We start from the raw sequence: 17,040 nt of genomic DNA on the forward strand, positions 1-17,040 counted from the left end.
AGGAATAGAAACACAAGTTATTCTCATGCTCTGGGGATGGTTTTGTGGTTTCTATGGCAGCAGTTCCTCAAACCAATGTGTCTGATCAACCAAACTAAGTGAAGCCACAGATGAATTACAAACCAGTACAGATGCTGCAAGAACAATTATCTACAACTCAGCCTGTGAAGTTGGGTGTAGTAGTCACAGCTGCTTTTGAGAGTCACAAATAATTCTAAAGTGTAGCACTGAGTCCAAACCCCCACAAGAGATGTAAAGGCCATGAGAACCAAGGCACAGTCAGAAGTTCAAACATATTGAACCAAGAGCACTTTAAAGCCCCAGATGAGGAAATAACTTACTCAAGTCCATCTTTTCTCAGAAGTCCATGAACTTAATTGTAATTAATTCTCCTAAGTTCTCCATTATTTGAATGACTCAAAAGCCTCCTTACAGCCAAGAAAATTGGTAAGTGCTTTCCTAAACAAGCAATTTTTAAATTCAGGCCTTCTGAAAGCAAATGACCTTCATTCTGTGAGGAAAGAAGGACACCCTGATGTTCAGAAGGTCCTGAGAAGACTCCATAGACTTAGAGACAGTCTCAACCCAGCAGACTTCCACATCAATACAGACAGGGAAAGGAAAACAAGTATGAAGTGTCAGAGACAGACTCACTGAATTGGCAGTGCTGGGAGGCACATCTAGAGATTGTCCAGTCCAACCCCTGGTCAGAGCAGGATCAGCTGGAGCAGATTGCTGTCGGCTGTGTGTGGCTGGGTTTTGACTGTCTCCATGGATGGAGACTCCATTGCTAGCCTGTGCTGAGTTTCTCATCAACCAACGCCCCCAAGTTCTTCCCCTCAGGGCTGCTCTCAATCTCTTCTCAGTCCAGCCTGTATTTGTGCTTGGCATTGCCTCTCTCCAAGTGCAGGACCTTGCACTTGGCCTTGTTGAACTTCATGAGACTCACGTGACCGACCTCTCAAGCCCATGGAAGTCCCTCTGGATGGCATCCCTTCCCTCCAGCGTGCCAGCTGAACCACACAGCAGGGTGCGGTCAGTGAACACGCTGAGGGTGCTTCAATCCCACTGTCCACATGTCTGACAAAGATGTTAAACAGTGCTGGTCCCAACCCTGACACTTGGGGACACCATTTGTCACTGGTCACCCCTTGGACATTGAGCCATTGACCACAACTCTTTGAGTGCAACCATCCAGCCAATTCCTTATTGGAGTGTTCCATCCATCAAATCCATGTCCCTCCAGTTCAGAGACAAGGATGTTGCGCAAGACAAAGTGAAAAGCTCTGCATGAGTCCAGGTAGATTACGTCAGTCATATGAAGACTAATAGGATTTTATATTTGCCCAAATCCATCACTTTCACTGATGTACCTTTTATAAGCAGTGTCACTATGTAATTGGAAATAAATGGAAATAATTGAAAATTAATTTAACATTGCATGTAGATGTGGAGATTGAGAGACTGAGAGGCACAAATAAACAGCTGTGTAGTGGAAACACACAAGATACTATAGGCAAGTCTGTATTTGAGAATGAGGGTGGAAACATCAGTTGCTTTCACACTGCTCATTTCTCCTACAGTAAATTACTGGAGAGATTCTAGTATCAGTAGCTTGATTCTACACCCACAGAGCATGAAGAAGCAGCTAAGACCACAGAGGAATAAATGAAAACCATTATAGACAATTTTTAATTCCCCTTTCTCCAAACAAACCTTAGTTTTCTGAAATTTCACATCCTGCTTTCGTCACCTGCAAGGCTATGCTGCTTGGTTTCTACAATTTTTTTCCACAAGTAGTCTTGTAGAGGAGGAAGGATTGAGACAAGTGTTTTCCAGCCTCAGGAAAAGCCTTAGGAACACTAAATCAGCATAGTTATGCCATCTTACAGTTGCTGACTCAGGAGTATCAGAGGATCACCTCTTGCTCAAAAACCAGCATCCTTGGGTCATTCACTCACACCAGTGATGGGATGTTTCATAATGCATCTTATCCTGCCAGGAAGAATGGATTTATCCCAGAAAACTCATCTCTGTAGTTCTGCACAACTCCAGTCCAAATCTGGCTTAGTAAATTTATTTAATAGACTAACAGATGTAAACATGAGATAGCAAATGTTAAGCATGCTTTTCTCTCCATGAAATTACTGGTGATTTACTATATGTTCATGAACAATACAGAACTGAAGTGGGATTGATATTTTTCTTAACTACAAAAATACTGAACGGTGTTAGAAAAGCAATCAAGTGAATTAATCACAGGTCCTAATGCACTCTGGCACATTTTGTTGTAGAGATAATGAAAACACTCTGATCTCTCCAATATGACAAATTGTCAAAAGCATATTGCTTCTTGTATTTAGGACATTTGCTTGTCATTTTATGCTAAAATAAATGTACTTTAACTTTTCTTTCTCTTTGTCCCATGGGAAACATCTTCCAAGGATAACATCAGTATCTCAGCCACGTGGCACGTGCTTCTGCTTTCCCTTTGTGGGAAGCCAGGAGTGCTAATCATCATTAAATCAATGTTGTCCATATACAAAAGTTCTTTTTAAGGAAGTACTTGTCAGTCATTCAGCCATGGGGGCAGAGGGCGGAAAACTGTTGATTTTAGACTTAAGGCAGTGGACAGTTGTATCCTGGGCTGTAATGATGGATTATTTGGTTTCTGGGGACTTTTACAGCAATTTAGAAGAGTAACTGTTTTATATTTTGTGCCAGGTAACACAAAAAGAGGCTTCACTCCTCACATAGAGCTCCCAGAGAGACAAAAATCATGAGGTGAAATAATTTTCTTGAATTTGGACCAAATGCAGTCTTCATTGCAAGTAGTTTGCACTGAGAACAGTTACATAACCCAAACAGAAAAGTCATGCCTATGGCTGTTTATCCATCATTTACAGTGCAGCTAGGGAATTGCATGGTATTTTACATCCTTTATGGAAAAAAACTCGGTGGAAGGATCTCAGTGACTTACTGATTTCACATCTGATCCTGCATTTCTTGTTCATCTAAAACCCTTTTAGCAATGGGAGTTTCAGATATACAAAAAATATTTAACATGTAATGTTCATATCAACAAAGGAAAATTGGGTTCTTTTTTCCCTTCCTTCCTTTTTACACTAGGTTATGTTGAAATGTAACAAAATCAACAACTTCTAAACTATAAAACAACCCCAGGAACAATTGCAGCATTTGGTGATCTTTTTTCCCTGCAATTTTGGGATAGTGTGACAAATCTGCATTTTTTTATTAATGGAGATTTTCAAAATTCTGAGTTGAACGAATAATGTCATGTGTTTGTAAGTATCAATAATCTAAGCCATCTGCAAAGGAATGGTTTTGCAAAGGCATCTCTTTCAGGACACTGTGGATTTTGTCACTGCTTGAGGTTTTGGCAGACCATCAATATCACTATAATTTTCTCCTAAGAAATATAGTTTTTTACTGAGGTTTTTGGTTTTGTTTTTTTTCCTTAGCTAGCTAAAGTTTAAAAATATTGCATGCCTAACTCGGCAAAGTCAAAAGTTAGGCTTTCTCTGAATTGCATACTAGATGCCAGTAATTCACAAAGGTATAATGCAAGTTATCAGTGAAATAAAGAAACTTAAAAAAAAAAAAAAAGAATGCTCACTGTATCAAGTAGCCAACATATTCTTTATATTTGGTCTGAAGGGAGGACTATGGAACTTAAGGAAGAGAAACAACATCTTTAAGTACAGGTTAATTACAAATCTCTGTTTTCACACTTGAAAAAAGCACAATGCTATTGCTAGTAGTGACAGTGTATCATTTAAGGGTATGACATCTACCCCCTCCAAAAAAAGGCTTAGATGTGAGAACCACCTGAACTTTTCTATCCAATACAAGCAAAGTTGTCACTTCCTAATTATTTGATTCATAACTGAAATCTCAGTTTCAAATGAGGAAGACGATCGTTAAGCCTTGCTCTAAGCAAAGGAGCATTCTGTTGCTAGCAGACTTTGTATGTATAAACACAGTTCTCAAATAATTCAGAATGTTAACTACTAATAGGGGAACTACACCCACCTTTTGTAATAGCAGTCATTTCACAGACTGACACGGCTACGATTATTTTGTTATACAAATTGGCTTTGATGGGTGTGTCGCTCTTCAGGGTTCTGTATAAGGCAGCAAGAGATCCAAGTCATTATGGAAAAATCAGCTTACAAAGGGTCTGTAAAAATACAGTTAAAACCAAGGGACGGTATGCAACTTCGTGACATCCCTTTAGTCTAAAAATTATGCTTGTTTGCTCTCTGACCTTGCCTGGAAGAATGTTTCCTGCTCCCACCCTTGTTATGAAAAATATAATGATTTGAGTTTTATGGAAATAAGTCAGGTTAAGAGATTTTAGGACTATTAGCATGCGTACAGCACTGTGAAAGGTGAAAGGCTATGTAGAAAACGTGGCTTACTTGGCTTTGATCTGCAGATGCTAGTAGATTCCAGGCTAACAGCCATGGCACTTCAGCAGTAAAGCAGGACTGGCGATTTTGGGACGGGCTAAGACATTGTGGCACCCGAGCCAGAACATACATTTTCACATTTTCAGTGCCTTTTCTGTCATCCCCCAATTTAAATGTCTTTGACAGGAGACAGGAGACCCTGTCCTTTGTACATGGGGTCCTCTTTGTCCCCCTCTACAAATCTGCTGCATGCAGGTCTCTCCTCTCACCTAAGACACCAAAAACCATTTTCCAAGTACTACACTTAGCCTTCAGATGTGTAACTTCTACTGACTCACATACAATCTCTCCACAAGTATTGGGACACTAATCTTAGGCCAAGTGATAGATATTTTTAATCAACAAAGGCTAGAAGTGGTGTAGCCTCCAATGGGAGGAGCAAAAAACCACAACTGGTATCAGCTGAGGACAGAGGGAAGAATCCAAAACCAAAGCCTAAGAGACAAGATGTGGGCTCTTGCTTAATGACATCTTCATGGCACAAACTGTGCTCTGTATTTCCACATTTCAAACAGAAACGTGGCAGAGGACAGAAGTTTTGAAACAGGAACAGAGTAAGTATGTCTTTCTATCACAAGCTGTAGCTGAAACTCTTCTTCTCCCCTAGTCATATAGTTAGAATTAGAACTTCCCCCAAATTGTAATTCAAAATGGCACAACTATGCATCTGTTAATTATTACAGTGTGCAGATAACCATGTAGGCACAAATGTAAGAGCAACAGAGTGTCCCAGAGAAAAGGCACAGCTTTACACAGCTCCACCAAGATCATCCTACCAATGATGCACAGCAGGAAACAAAACTGAAATGAAAAGAAAACAGCACCTTTATCTCTGAGGAAGCCCGCCTTGGGATGACTGACAACATTTGAGTGTGTGTTACAAAAGTCAGTAACAAATTTGGGAGCTGGGTACTAAGGTACTCCCACTATGACAGCTGTCTCAGTATCATCACAGGCAGGCAGTCAGAGGCCTATTTACCAGTGAACTGCTAGGAAAAAAGGAGGAATCTGATTCATGTTTAGGATCATAGGGTCATGGGGAAACTCAGGCTGGAAAAAAGTTTCTCTTCCAAAGAAGGGGTTTGTGGTTTTTTTGGGAAAATTTGCAGTCAGCTCAGAACCACATGTCTTCTGTGACATTTACAGCCCTTTAAAGACTGATTACAGGTACCTTCTCTCACTAGAAACTGAGGAATTAGGTAAGTCAGCTCTGGAAAGGGACATGCTGGATTTTTGGATTGATTTTACTTGGGAAAGTTTGTGAAGCTTAGAGAGAGTTTTGGATCTTTAATTTCTTGTATGTCTCTGAAGAACTGAATCCTTGCTTGAAACTTAGTGCTTACAAGGTGAGGAAGTTTTTGTGGAAAAGCACCAATGTAACTACAAGAGAAAATTTTCTTCATTTTTAAAGTATTCCAACCATACTTTCTGGACTTTCATGAACTTCTTGTAGTATTTCTTTTCTTTAGAAGCACGGGAGGAACTGAGCTCTAGTCTGGCTGCCACAGAGAAGGAAACTCAAGGACAAGAGGAAAAGGAGGATATTAGTCATTCAGGCTTTTACCTCAGCCTGTTCCACACACAAGTCTTGTGGATTTGGGCGCCCAGCACCTTTAGAAGGCAGGCTGCTGGAGCAAAAGCACATCTGAAGGAATTTATGTTGATTTTGAAAGAGCAGACAACAACAAAGAAACCAGATCAGGAGAAAAATAAGGCAACTCTGGCCAATATCAGCCACTAAATATAGCCTTTCACTTACCTCAATGCATCTAATTCTAAGATATGCGTTTATGACTCCATCCATTTAGTTGAAAAGGGAAAGACCACACCAGGATAAGCAATGAAGAGTGGTCAAACACACAACTTAATGGCAGTGTATGGAAGCCACTACAAAAAAGCTAGGGGAGAATGAAACATTTTGTGGTGCAGCTGAGTAGCTGATTTCTGTACCCAATCCACCAATATTTTCCAAGCATGGACATCTTTTCTTGAAATTAAAATAGAAAACACAAATCCCCTTTCCCACAAAAAACCTGACAGTTTAGTAAAAGATGGAACTAACCAAGCAAATCTGACTGCATAGCATTTTAGGAAAAGGACAGAAATAGCTGCAGCTATTGAAAGTGATATACTGCTGAAATATTTTTGTGATTATGCTAAAAGTTGATCTGACTCCCTGAAAGAACTCTTAAATGGTTACTGCTTCCTCAAATAAAAGCTACTTCATATGTGCTCTCCTGCTCTAAAAATACACCAAATGTAGTTGCTTCTAAGTGTCAGATCTGTACTTCTCACTGCCCTTTTGAGACATTTGGAAAAGACATAGCTGACAAAGAGGAAATTAAAAGATCAGGAAATAATCCATAATAAATCAAAAGACCATCAATGCAGTAATTTTTTTTTCTCTTATGATTAGATTGTGTGTAGTAGAACAGAATTCTTTACTTTCCAGTAACAATGCAGATCAGAAAGTAACATTCAACTTGGTTTATTTGCACAAAACTAATACCTTTAGCTGTCTTCCTCCTCCGCCCCTCCTCTCCTGAAATGATGGATGTTTGAGGCTGAGATCCAGATACCTCAACCAACTCTAATAACCCCTCTTCAATTCCAGAAGAAAGGAAATAGTTTGTAATACACTCAAGTCCCTTAGGTACACTGATTATTTCTTTTCCTAGTGACTTTTGTCTCTGCAGATCAGCTGTAACCCAAAAGCTATGAGATCTGATAGAAGAGCAGTGCTGTACATATGCTAATAGGCCCTGCTGAAAGAAGGGGTATAAATTCAGACTATTATCTACTAGCCCATCTACTGCAAACCTGAGTTCCCATTCACCTCACTTGACCACATATGTTGCTGCAAAGTTTCAGATACTTCAGGTCATTCTGCTTTAGAAAGCTTAGATCAGACCACCATGAAACGAAACAACATCAGGAGCAGAGATGATGAGTAGTACAAATAATGATCATAATGAATGGGTAATGTAGATTTTTATTTGTATGTCCAAGGAAAAAACACATTAAGAACATAAAAGCACTTTCTGAAAAAGAAAGAAATATTGAGAAACGTGGTTGGTGCTACTCTATCAATCAATGGTACAGGAATGTTCACATACAAGGCCAGCCCTGTGCATTACAGAAATCAATACAGGATTGAGCACACGTTGAGTCAGATCATCAATAACTGTGAGATACTATTTTTGTTTTTGTGACCCCCACCTAAACACAAACCAGCAGTAGCTGAGAGAAGCAATGTGAACCACTGCTTAAAATTCTCCCAACTAAACCAAGGGAGAGTCAATGTGATTTCCATGTTGTTCCTGGAATTCATTCCATCTCAGGATACTGCCAAACCAACCCAACTAGGGTTGACTCATCTGCATGGTTTCATAAAGTACTTCTGAAAGGCATGTGTCTTGCCTTTGGAATGCTCTGGATTACACCAAGAGTATGTGATGCTCCAGCAGGGGGAAGAGGACATCCCTGACTCTTCCCTACGAAGATATTCCCAGTCTGCACTCTGCAGTATTAACTGCATGCTCAATTTATTTCTCACTACCTAAGGAAAGCATTGAGCATTCATTCCTTTGGTAAATGATATCATTCTCCCATTCCAGTTTTGCTTCTGAGACAACAAATTTTGCTTGCATAGGAAAACAAATGAACAAATTGCCCAATCCCTCATTCTTCCCTGTTTTCCTATTTCTAACCTTGTGGTAAAGAAATGTATGATGAGCTACAGAGGAAAAAATCTGGGAGTCACATCTAAAATACTGTCACAGCACATAAAGCAGAAATACAAAAACCCAAAGAAGGGCAAAAATAAAACACATAGAAAAAAAAAGCAATTCTTTGGGAGCTAAGAGCAGAAGCCATCAGGACTATTTTAGAAAGCATCTGATAGAGCACATGGCAGTACACATGAATTAATGAGTAAGTATGCTCGCTTGGCAAATTGTAACTTTTCCTTTAATGAGTATTAACTAAACTGAACCCAGTATTTTTAGCACAACACATTGTAGAAATTTACTACTACAAATATGAAATTTACTACTACTTAAATTGTATTAATAAGACAACAACTTTAAATGACTTTAAATTGGGTAAGAATTTCATATTTACAGAATACAGCACCCCTCACATTTGAGGACTGAAATAAAATGCTTTGCTGACTGGATGTAGGCAAAAACATCCTTGCCAGTAGATTTTTACATCATTGTCTGTCATGGCTGAACTTTAGTGGAAGCCCCTGGGTTCTGGCAACTTTCAGCATTTCACATTCTCCTATCTAAGATAAAAAACAGTCTCAGAAAGAGGTAAAGAACATAGAAATTCCATGGTGCACATCTAGATAATATATCAGGAAAGACAGGAAAAGATTAAGGGTTCTAGCTCTAAGAATTTACCAAATGTGCACAATTGGTATCCAAAGTTCTCCCTACTGCAACTCCAGCCAGCTCTTTAGCTGTCCAGAGATGCACCACAGATCTGTCTCTACTGATGTTAGCAGAACTCCTGAGATGAAATTTCTTAGACGTTTCTCAGAAATGCCTTCATAAACCTATTTATTGATTTTGCTTCTCAGAAGTGGCTCACAAAAGCTCATTGAGAGTCACACCTGAAGTGAGTTTCTACTTCCTCGTGTCTTGCTCTCTGAGCCCCAAAAATGGAAAGGCAAAAAGTAGATTAGTCAGCATCTTGTAGGATTTATTGAGACCACTTTTTATAGAAAGTCATTGGGAAGGAAAATAGAGGCCTATTGGGGAAATACACTGTATTTTCCCAACAAAATTCCACAGTACTATAAAAAGTACTGTGTTTGTCATATCTGGGCAACCCAGCTGTAACAGTAAAGGTGTGTGTTCATCTCTAGCTGTTGGGCTGGACGGTTGTAAGGTCATTTATTTGATGAAACAAAATTGGACCTCTCTTGCAGAAGAAATAACTGAATCAGGACTGAAAAAGGGAATGTTTCTCTAGCAAAATGGTAATGTAAATTATATGGGGCTGACTAATTATACAGTTAGTTTCCACTAAGAGAATAACATGATGATCTATAGAGCTGAAATCCAGAGTATGAGCTAAGAGATTACTCTTTTCTTATTTTCCATCTGAGTCAGTTGCAACAAAATCTGTGTTCGAGACCAAGTTGCATACTTTTTGCTTCCCCATTTAATCCCATGTGGGTATCCCCATCTGATCTGAAGATAAGCAGAAGATACTCCACATCAAAAACCCTATAATGGTGGTTCAAAGACAGATCCAACGCATAATGGACTTATAATGCAAATTATCTGTGGTCAGTTTGAAAGGAAAATAAATATTTCCCTGAGCAGAACTGACATTCTTTAGCTGAAAGAGAATGAATCCAGGATACATGTGCAAGCACAGTGTCATATATGTCTCTCAATTCACAGGTTTTAAGGTTCCAGTTCTAAAAGGGAGCACATCCAACAAAGCGAGGATTAGACAGAAGCTCAGCCATGCCAAATACCTGGCCACCACTTACTTTGTCCTGTGTGTGTTTTTCCAATGGAGAGTGTAGCCTGTCTTATTGCTTTCAATGCAGTAAGTCACACCTCTTTTGCTTAAGTGTATCTAGACAGAACTTTAATGGAACAAATGGTTATGTCTTTAGTAAATTTTCCTCTGTCTACACAGGAGAGATACCCTGAATCTGGTCATTATCTTGCAAAGTAAATCTAGTTTAAGGATTATCCTTCCTAGAAATGCCATCTCTTCTCTTGGAAGTTTTGTTCAAAACATTATACATTATGAATATCATAGAAGAATCTGAACACGGGATCTGAGCTAAGACCTTAAGCAGTCTGAAAGGCCAATGCCAATTCGGCATTGGCTGCCGAATATGATATCCAGGAAAATACAAGTCCTCTTTTGAAGGTAATACACACACACACACACACACACACACACATTTATGTATATAAAACTGTATAGCATATTTGCAGGCCTAAACTCCTTGTGAAGTTGTTTTTCAGTATAGCAAATTAGAAAAATATGCCCAGAATTAAAGGTTACTTAATCGGGTTGAAGCAGCAACTTCAATTCCAGCAACTCCCTCCCACTATGTTACATCTGATAATGTACCCAAGTCCAAACATAAACTTAGTTCAAAAAGATGTTTGGTCCTCACATGTAAAATGACACTTAGCTTACACAATTAGCCAGGTAATACATATCCTTCCAAGAGAAGCAATTTTTACCACAGAATTATCTGCATTTTACTAATCTCTGATTGTTAAGTTTTACTTGCTGAAACTTTTCCATATGGCTTTTTGAATGCCACTGTCCTGTGTTTAATTACCACAGAGGGATATTAATGAAGAGGTTTGAAATTTGGCCCAAGCCCTGTTCCACAGTTTGGACAATTTGATGGAGATAGAGGCAGTGAGCTGCACACTTCTGTCAATATGAGGCCATGCCATTTCACACATAAAAGCAGTGGCAGAAGAGGAACAAACAGACATTCAGAAATAAATTACTTAACTATTTTTGAATTGTCCATAAACTTCTAAGCCTGCATAATCGTAAAGTAGCACTGAGTGAAGTGAAACATTATTTTGCTGACTTAAAGGACAGTCAAACTGACTGACCTACAGGAATTGGTGGAGTAGTTCTTGAAATCAATACCATTCTGATTAAGCTGGAAGACAGACACATGTCCAAAAATGCAAAGATTACTACCCAATTTTAAAGGCAAAACATGGTATTGAGCAGAACCAAGGCAAGGGTAGGCAGCTTGAGTGCAGAGGATGCGAGGAAGTTAACGTGGGTGGGAAAGCATGTGTTACTGCCTGGATGAGGAAGTGGTACACCACAGTTGCTTCCTAAGTGCGAGGGATTTATGAACTAAATCTCCTAGGGACCGTTTTAAATAGACAAAGAATGACACGCAGCCCTGACAGGCTTTTGTTTGAGAAGGCTGGTTGCCTTCTAAAAACACTGGACTGTCACTTGTACTTTTACTAAATTTGCCTATTTTTAACCTTAACCTTTTCATATAATCAGTGGGGAGATGCACCATGTAGTAAATTTTATTGTCGAAAGCATAAAATCAATGGGTTCCTCAGCCTTACCTGACAATGGAACACATATTCTGGTGTGGTTTTCTTGAACTTCATGTTCCACACCAAGGCTACCCCATCAGGCTCGTGTGGAGCATCTTCATTATTGTTATAAGATGCAACCATCAATTCGGGATACTAGAAAGGAAAAGAAAATGCAAATAAAATAACATGGATAATGAAAAACCTAAACAAAACCATATCAGACAGAAATAATCTATAGTAAATATGCAATATCTGGTTTTAATTAAAATACATGCTAGTTAAATCATATTATTCTGCTTCATTTTGGTTTTACATTTTACTCATCCCTAACATCCTTAAAGCCCCTGATACTTGCTCTCTATCAGTTATTCTAAAATATCTCAAAGGCAATGTTATTTTCTGCAGGTAATTCTTAAGAAAAGACAACTAGCAAAATATTTGTAAAGCGAATGAAAAGGAAGGAGGAGGAAAAATTTGAAAGCTTCAATAATTTTAATGTATTTGCTCAGCATCTCTTCAGGGACAAACTGTTGTCTTAATTGATTTTGATAATAAAACACTATGACCATAGGGTTGACTTTCTTTTATTCTGAAATTCACATTTTTTTCAGCATTCCTGAAAACCATTCTTTCTTATTTCATTATACACTCTTATTCACTTATACACAGAACCAACTTGAAAGCTCTTCTTGATGATTCAAATGGCAAACCAAACCTTTTCTTCACAGAAGCTCAATTTTGCAAGATGCTGAGGTCATCTTGTAAAGCACAGGGTGACCTTGAATTCCACTGACTCAGTAGGATTGATGCAATAAGCACTCTAAAAACAGAGCCACACTTTTTTGTATACCCATTATCCAGTGCTGTATAAAGTAGATATGCAACACGCATATTTATTTGCTTTGTTTATATATCCATATCTATATATACATATCATGCATGAAAAATCAGAATTTCACACTGTCTCAATGACCTTGCATCATTTTAAAATACCGGAAGAAGTAGCAATTTATCCACAAAATATCAATTACTTTCTGTCTACATAGTAACTCTCAGTTGTTCACTCTCACGTGTTTGACACTAGCCACCTCTGGTAACCTCTGTCCTTCCCTCTAAGTATTTGCCTATTTAGAGGGATAAGGCAGTGGAGATTATGGCATGTCCAGAGAAAAGCCTGTGTCTTCTGCAGACCAACGAGTCAGCAGCCCAAGTTGTGCAAGACCTACACTCTCCTCTTGTTAATTAGAAATGCTTTCCCTCAAAATTTCTCAGCATCTGCAAATTATTGTCACTTTTTGTCTTTCCCAGGTAAATTCCTGCCAAACCATCCACCACTTTACAGGAGAACAGTACAGCTGATAGGAAACAGGACAAAGAATTCTCATTTGGGAGTTGTGAATTTGGTCCAAAGGCACTTTAACAATTAACAAAAAAACCCCAAACCACCACCCTTTCTATCATTATTATTGGGTTCTGAACCTCTCTGCTCCCAAAATCCATTTGGAAGAAATAATGCACACAGCTGTAACTTCTGCCACCAGCAGCTGAGGCTTCCCACATTCTGTACGCTTCCATGGATAATGGATCACAGAGCTGATGATTTTCGTATTCAAGCTCATTGCTCTGAATGAGTCTGGACCCATGTGTGGAAGAACTGGCAATGACACATGGACACCACAGCCTACCCCTTTCCCATTTTAAGGAAACACTGACTAGATTGTACCTACATCCCTCCAGAGCCTGGCTGCTGGCGCAGCTTGTAAGAACAATTTAGCACCCAATTCACTTGCATGGAATTTAAAGGAAACATTAGACCAACCAACCGTGTCTTCTCCCTCATCAAGACATGAGGGGCACCTGAGGGTGAATTAATTCCACACCTGAGATGCCACCTCTCTGGACACAGTTGTGCCAGCCCTGCCCTCCACTGCTCTCATTCATCTCACCCCTCTCCTCTCTCACTCCTGCAACAGAGTTTGCAACCACTTCTGAACAGCAAGCTCAGCTTCTCCTTTGAACCTTTTCATCCCACGCTGGCCCATGGCCAAGTAAACAGAGTGTGCAGCAGGCTCTTGACAGAGCATCACGTTTTGGCTGAACAGGTTGGGGACCATTCACACAAGTGGCTGAGCCTGCGGTCATGAAGGGGCAGATACATGGGCAGGCAGAAGCAGCAAGCCCTCCTGCCAGCATGACTACAACCAGCTAGGGTGTGTGACCAGATCCAAAGTATCAATTTTGAAGCACTTTGGGGCTGGTTCATGCTCCTGGGAAGTTTAGTGGGCATGGTTCGCAGCACATCTGGCCATGAACAGACACTGACTCAAATCTTGCTGGTCTATTGGTGCTGTGCTGCTGTCCGAGTTTCTCTACTCCCCCGGGCAGGGAGGAGGTCTCGCCGGCTGAGCTGAAGGCACGGCAGCCGACAGCCGGGGGGGGCACTCCCTAGATGCGCCGGGGCGTCCCGGGAGCGCCTCAGCAAGGGGCAGCAGGGAGCAGCAGGCAGGCGAAGTAGAAGAAAGAAGAGAGGGACCCTCCTCGGGGGTAAAATCCAGAGCCTTTTATTAACTCCAGGTGCACCAGCCGAGCAGGGACCACGAGGCAGGAATACAGCAGCTTATAAAGGGGGTGGAAACACGACACATTGACCAAGGAGGGAGAACTGGGGAGTGAACAAACTCGTGAGAAACATGCCGGCTAGCCAACAGGGAATGCGACAGGGAGGGACCCCTGTTCCCGATCCAATCACCCACCGAAGAAAGGAGAACTTTCTGGAATATGGGAAGGAGACAGTGGGTGATGGACAAAACTTGGGGAGGGATTGACAGAAGGCAACCAGGGAAACAGGGGAGGAGAGAACGAATTGACACTCTCAGAGAGAGAGGTTCCAGGGGAGGGGGAAGGGGGATCCCAGGACTGAACCATTATAGCTTTAGGGGGTAACAGAACACACCAAATGAATCCTGCAACACAACATATTGGCAGGTTTTGCAATCAGTTTATGTATTTGACTGGAAACACAATTTAAAGTTTACACGGATGCTGGGGTCATACCTAGCTGGGTAACACCATTATGAGGCTTTTGACTCTTAAAAGGACAGAGCTAAGTGCAGTACCCTAAATCCTCCCTGGCACTGCAAACTCCAATGCCCCGCTCAATCTACTTCCATTTACACAGTTTCAGTCCTCACCAGGTGCCCAGATATCCTGCAAATGAAAGCAACATAGAAATGGTGCTGTGCAAAAACTCCTTCAAGGCTGCTGCCTGAGGGTCCAGAAAGACACATCTCTATCCCAGAAACCATGATTTTCTTGGCTGTAGGTGATCTCATGGACAGAGGAAGGTGCTATCATTCTCTGTGTTTACTCTCAGTCTACTGGGCCTTTCCCTAAGATCCTTAAGCACCTAAGCCATTTTCTTGTTGCTTTGTGAAGGAAGCAAGGGGCTAGAGGGTTAACTTGAACGGTATGAATGATCCCACATGTTTGAGACTGTATTCTACATGTGACTGGGAACAGAGTAACTTGTTTAATCAATGCATCAATGTCCTTTGTTTGATTAAGCTTCTATTTGCCTCCAGGCTGTTTCGCAGCAGCAGTTTTATCGCAGAAAATTGAGCAATGTGTTCTGCAGTTCCCATGATTATTCAAGTTATTCTTTGGCACAGTGGACACTGTCATGTCCTGGAGCATGTGTGAGCAGCAGAGCTAGTGGTTAGGTGAAATACCTCTGTCTGGCTCCAGCTCTTGTCTCGTGGATACAACTCAAAGCAGGAAGGAGAGGAGGCAACTCCATACTCCCAAGCTACTGTAGGGCAGCATGCAGAAGCCCCCCACATACAGAAGCCCCTGCTGGGGTGCCAGGGAGCTGAGCATGAGGAGTTAACAAAGAGGAAGGCAGGAGGGGCCACCCTGGAACAAAGAGGTGGGAAGCAGAACATGCCTTCAAGCCCCAGGGGCTGAACAATTACATTTGGCAGTGCTCTTCTGAGGCGGCTTTTTTTCTTGCTGCCCTGGGAATACAGTAAGAGCTGCCTGTTAGGAAAATATCAGATAAGAATTCCATGTAATTTCCAGCCCCTGAACAAGTGAACAACCTAAGATAAGTGTTTCCTCAGGCTTATATTTGATTTCTGTGGAAATCCATATGTGCTTAAAGGCCACCCACATCACAATAGTGCATACCTGTTTCTAGGTTGATATTTTGTATGAAAGCAAAGGTATAAATCCTTCATTTCACACATGGAGTGCAAGCTGGCTATTACAAGAAGCCTCTCTGCAACTGGCTGTTGTGCACCACCCAGACGTCCTCAGCCCAGCAGCCGTGCTCACTGGGACCCCCTGACTCTTCTCCTCCCTGCAGCCTCCAGGTCCTCTGTGCAGGCACTGCCACCTTGCCTGGGAAGTACCCAGAGGGATGGAAGCAGCTCTGTGGCCATTTCAAGGGGAAAGAGAGAAGCATGGATTTAAAGTCTCCATGCTTCTTATCCCGTGGCACGCCTGAGGCTGGGTTTGGGGACAAGAAGCCAGCCTGGCTTGTGCCTGCATTTTTGACCTCAATGTCCTCTTGGAGCAGTTTTGTTATACGTGTATGGTGGATTGAGGAGCAGAGTCTCCTTGGTTCTCTCCCCAGGGAAACCAGATGCTTTGCTCAAGGCCAGAACCTAGGAACAGGCTAACAATAACGAAACAGGACAAGGGGGGCTGGAGTAAAACTGGAACAAAATTAATTTAACAGGACCTGTGATGATGTCTGATAATTCCAGCTCTCCAACAGAGTAACTAATTAAACTGGTTTCTGTACTTTGCTGATGTGATTGCAGTGGTTTTGGAGAGCTTAAGCAGGTCTATCATCAGTTTTATTTTCCAATGACAATGCTTTACAGTGCAGAGAAACTGGGTGCATCCCAGGCATGCTGCCTTAGCATGACCTAGAGCAGCTGTAGCCTCCTCTTCCATCACTTGAAGACAGGACCCAGCAGTTTTTGAAAGAACTATTTTCAATCTTTTTAAATTGTTCAGATACTTTCACATTTTAAGTTTTAGTATATTAGAAAAATTAATTTTTTTCTCACCATTTAAAAACGTTTTATATACTACTATGTATAATTATGTATATTTAGTAAATTAATTTTAGTTAGTTTAATTTTAAACCTTTTGTCCTAAAAAAATTTCCATTTTTGGCTGAAGTAGTGAAAGAGGGAGGAAAAGTACAGATTTAATATTGGTAGGTTTAACCTAGGGTTTTAACATAACATCCTGATTTTGAAGACGAAGTAACATATACAAAAACAATGACAGCTTCATTATTGTTCACCATCTTCTCCACAGAGAAAAGTGCTTTCACTCACACAGGGCCCTGCTGTTATCTCAAAAATAACATCCTGCTCTGCATAAAGAAGAGCAAACAGAGGCTGTCCATAAGTTTTATAGGGAGAAGTGGAAGTGATATGGAAACATATCTTCCAAATCCACAT

At 40.8% G+C, this 17,040-nt stretch overlaps 1 protein-coding gene across 10 annotated transcripts in view; it reads right to left on the reverse strand.

The window, feature by feature from the left end:
* The window catches only part of DYNC1I1 (dynein cytoplasmic 1 intermediate chain 1), a 212,613-nt gene that overhangs the window by 56,397 nt on the left and 139,176 nt on the right, over window positions 1-17,040 (reverse strand). For all 10 annotated transcript variants that reach the window (XM_041408338.1, XM_041408337.1, XM_041408343.1 and 7 more), the window contains one exon: window positions 11,591-11,716. In XM_041408338.1, coding sequence (XP_041264272.1) covers window positions 11,591-11,716 — 126 coding nt within the window. The remainder of the gene's footprint in view (window positions 1-11,590; window positions 11,717-17,040) is intronic.

Source organism: Onychostruthus taczanowskii, unplaced genomic scaffold, assembly GCF_017590055.1.
Source record: "Onychostruthus taczanowskii isolate IOZ18803 unplaced genomic scaffold, ASM1759005v1 scaffold3, whole genome shotgun sequence".
Lineage (NCBI taxonomy): Eukaryota > Metazoa > Chordata > Aves > Passeriformes > Passeridae > Onychostruthus > Onychostruthus taczanowskii.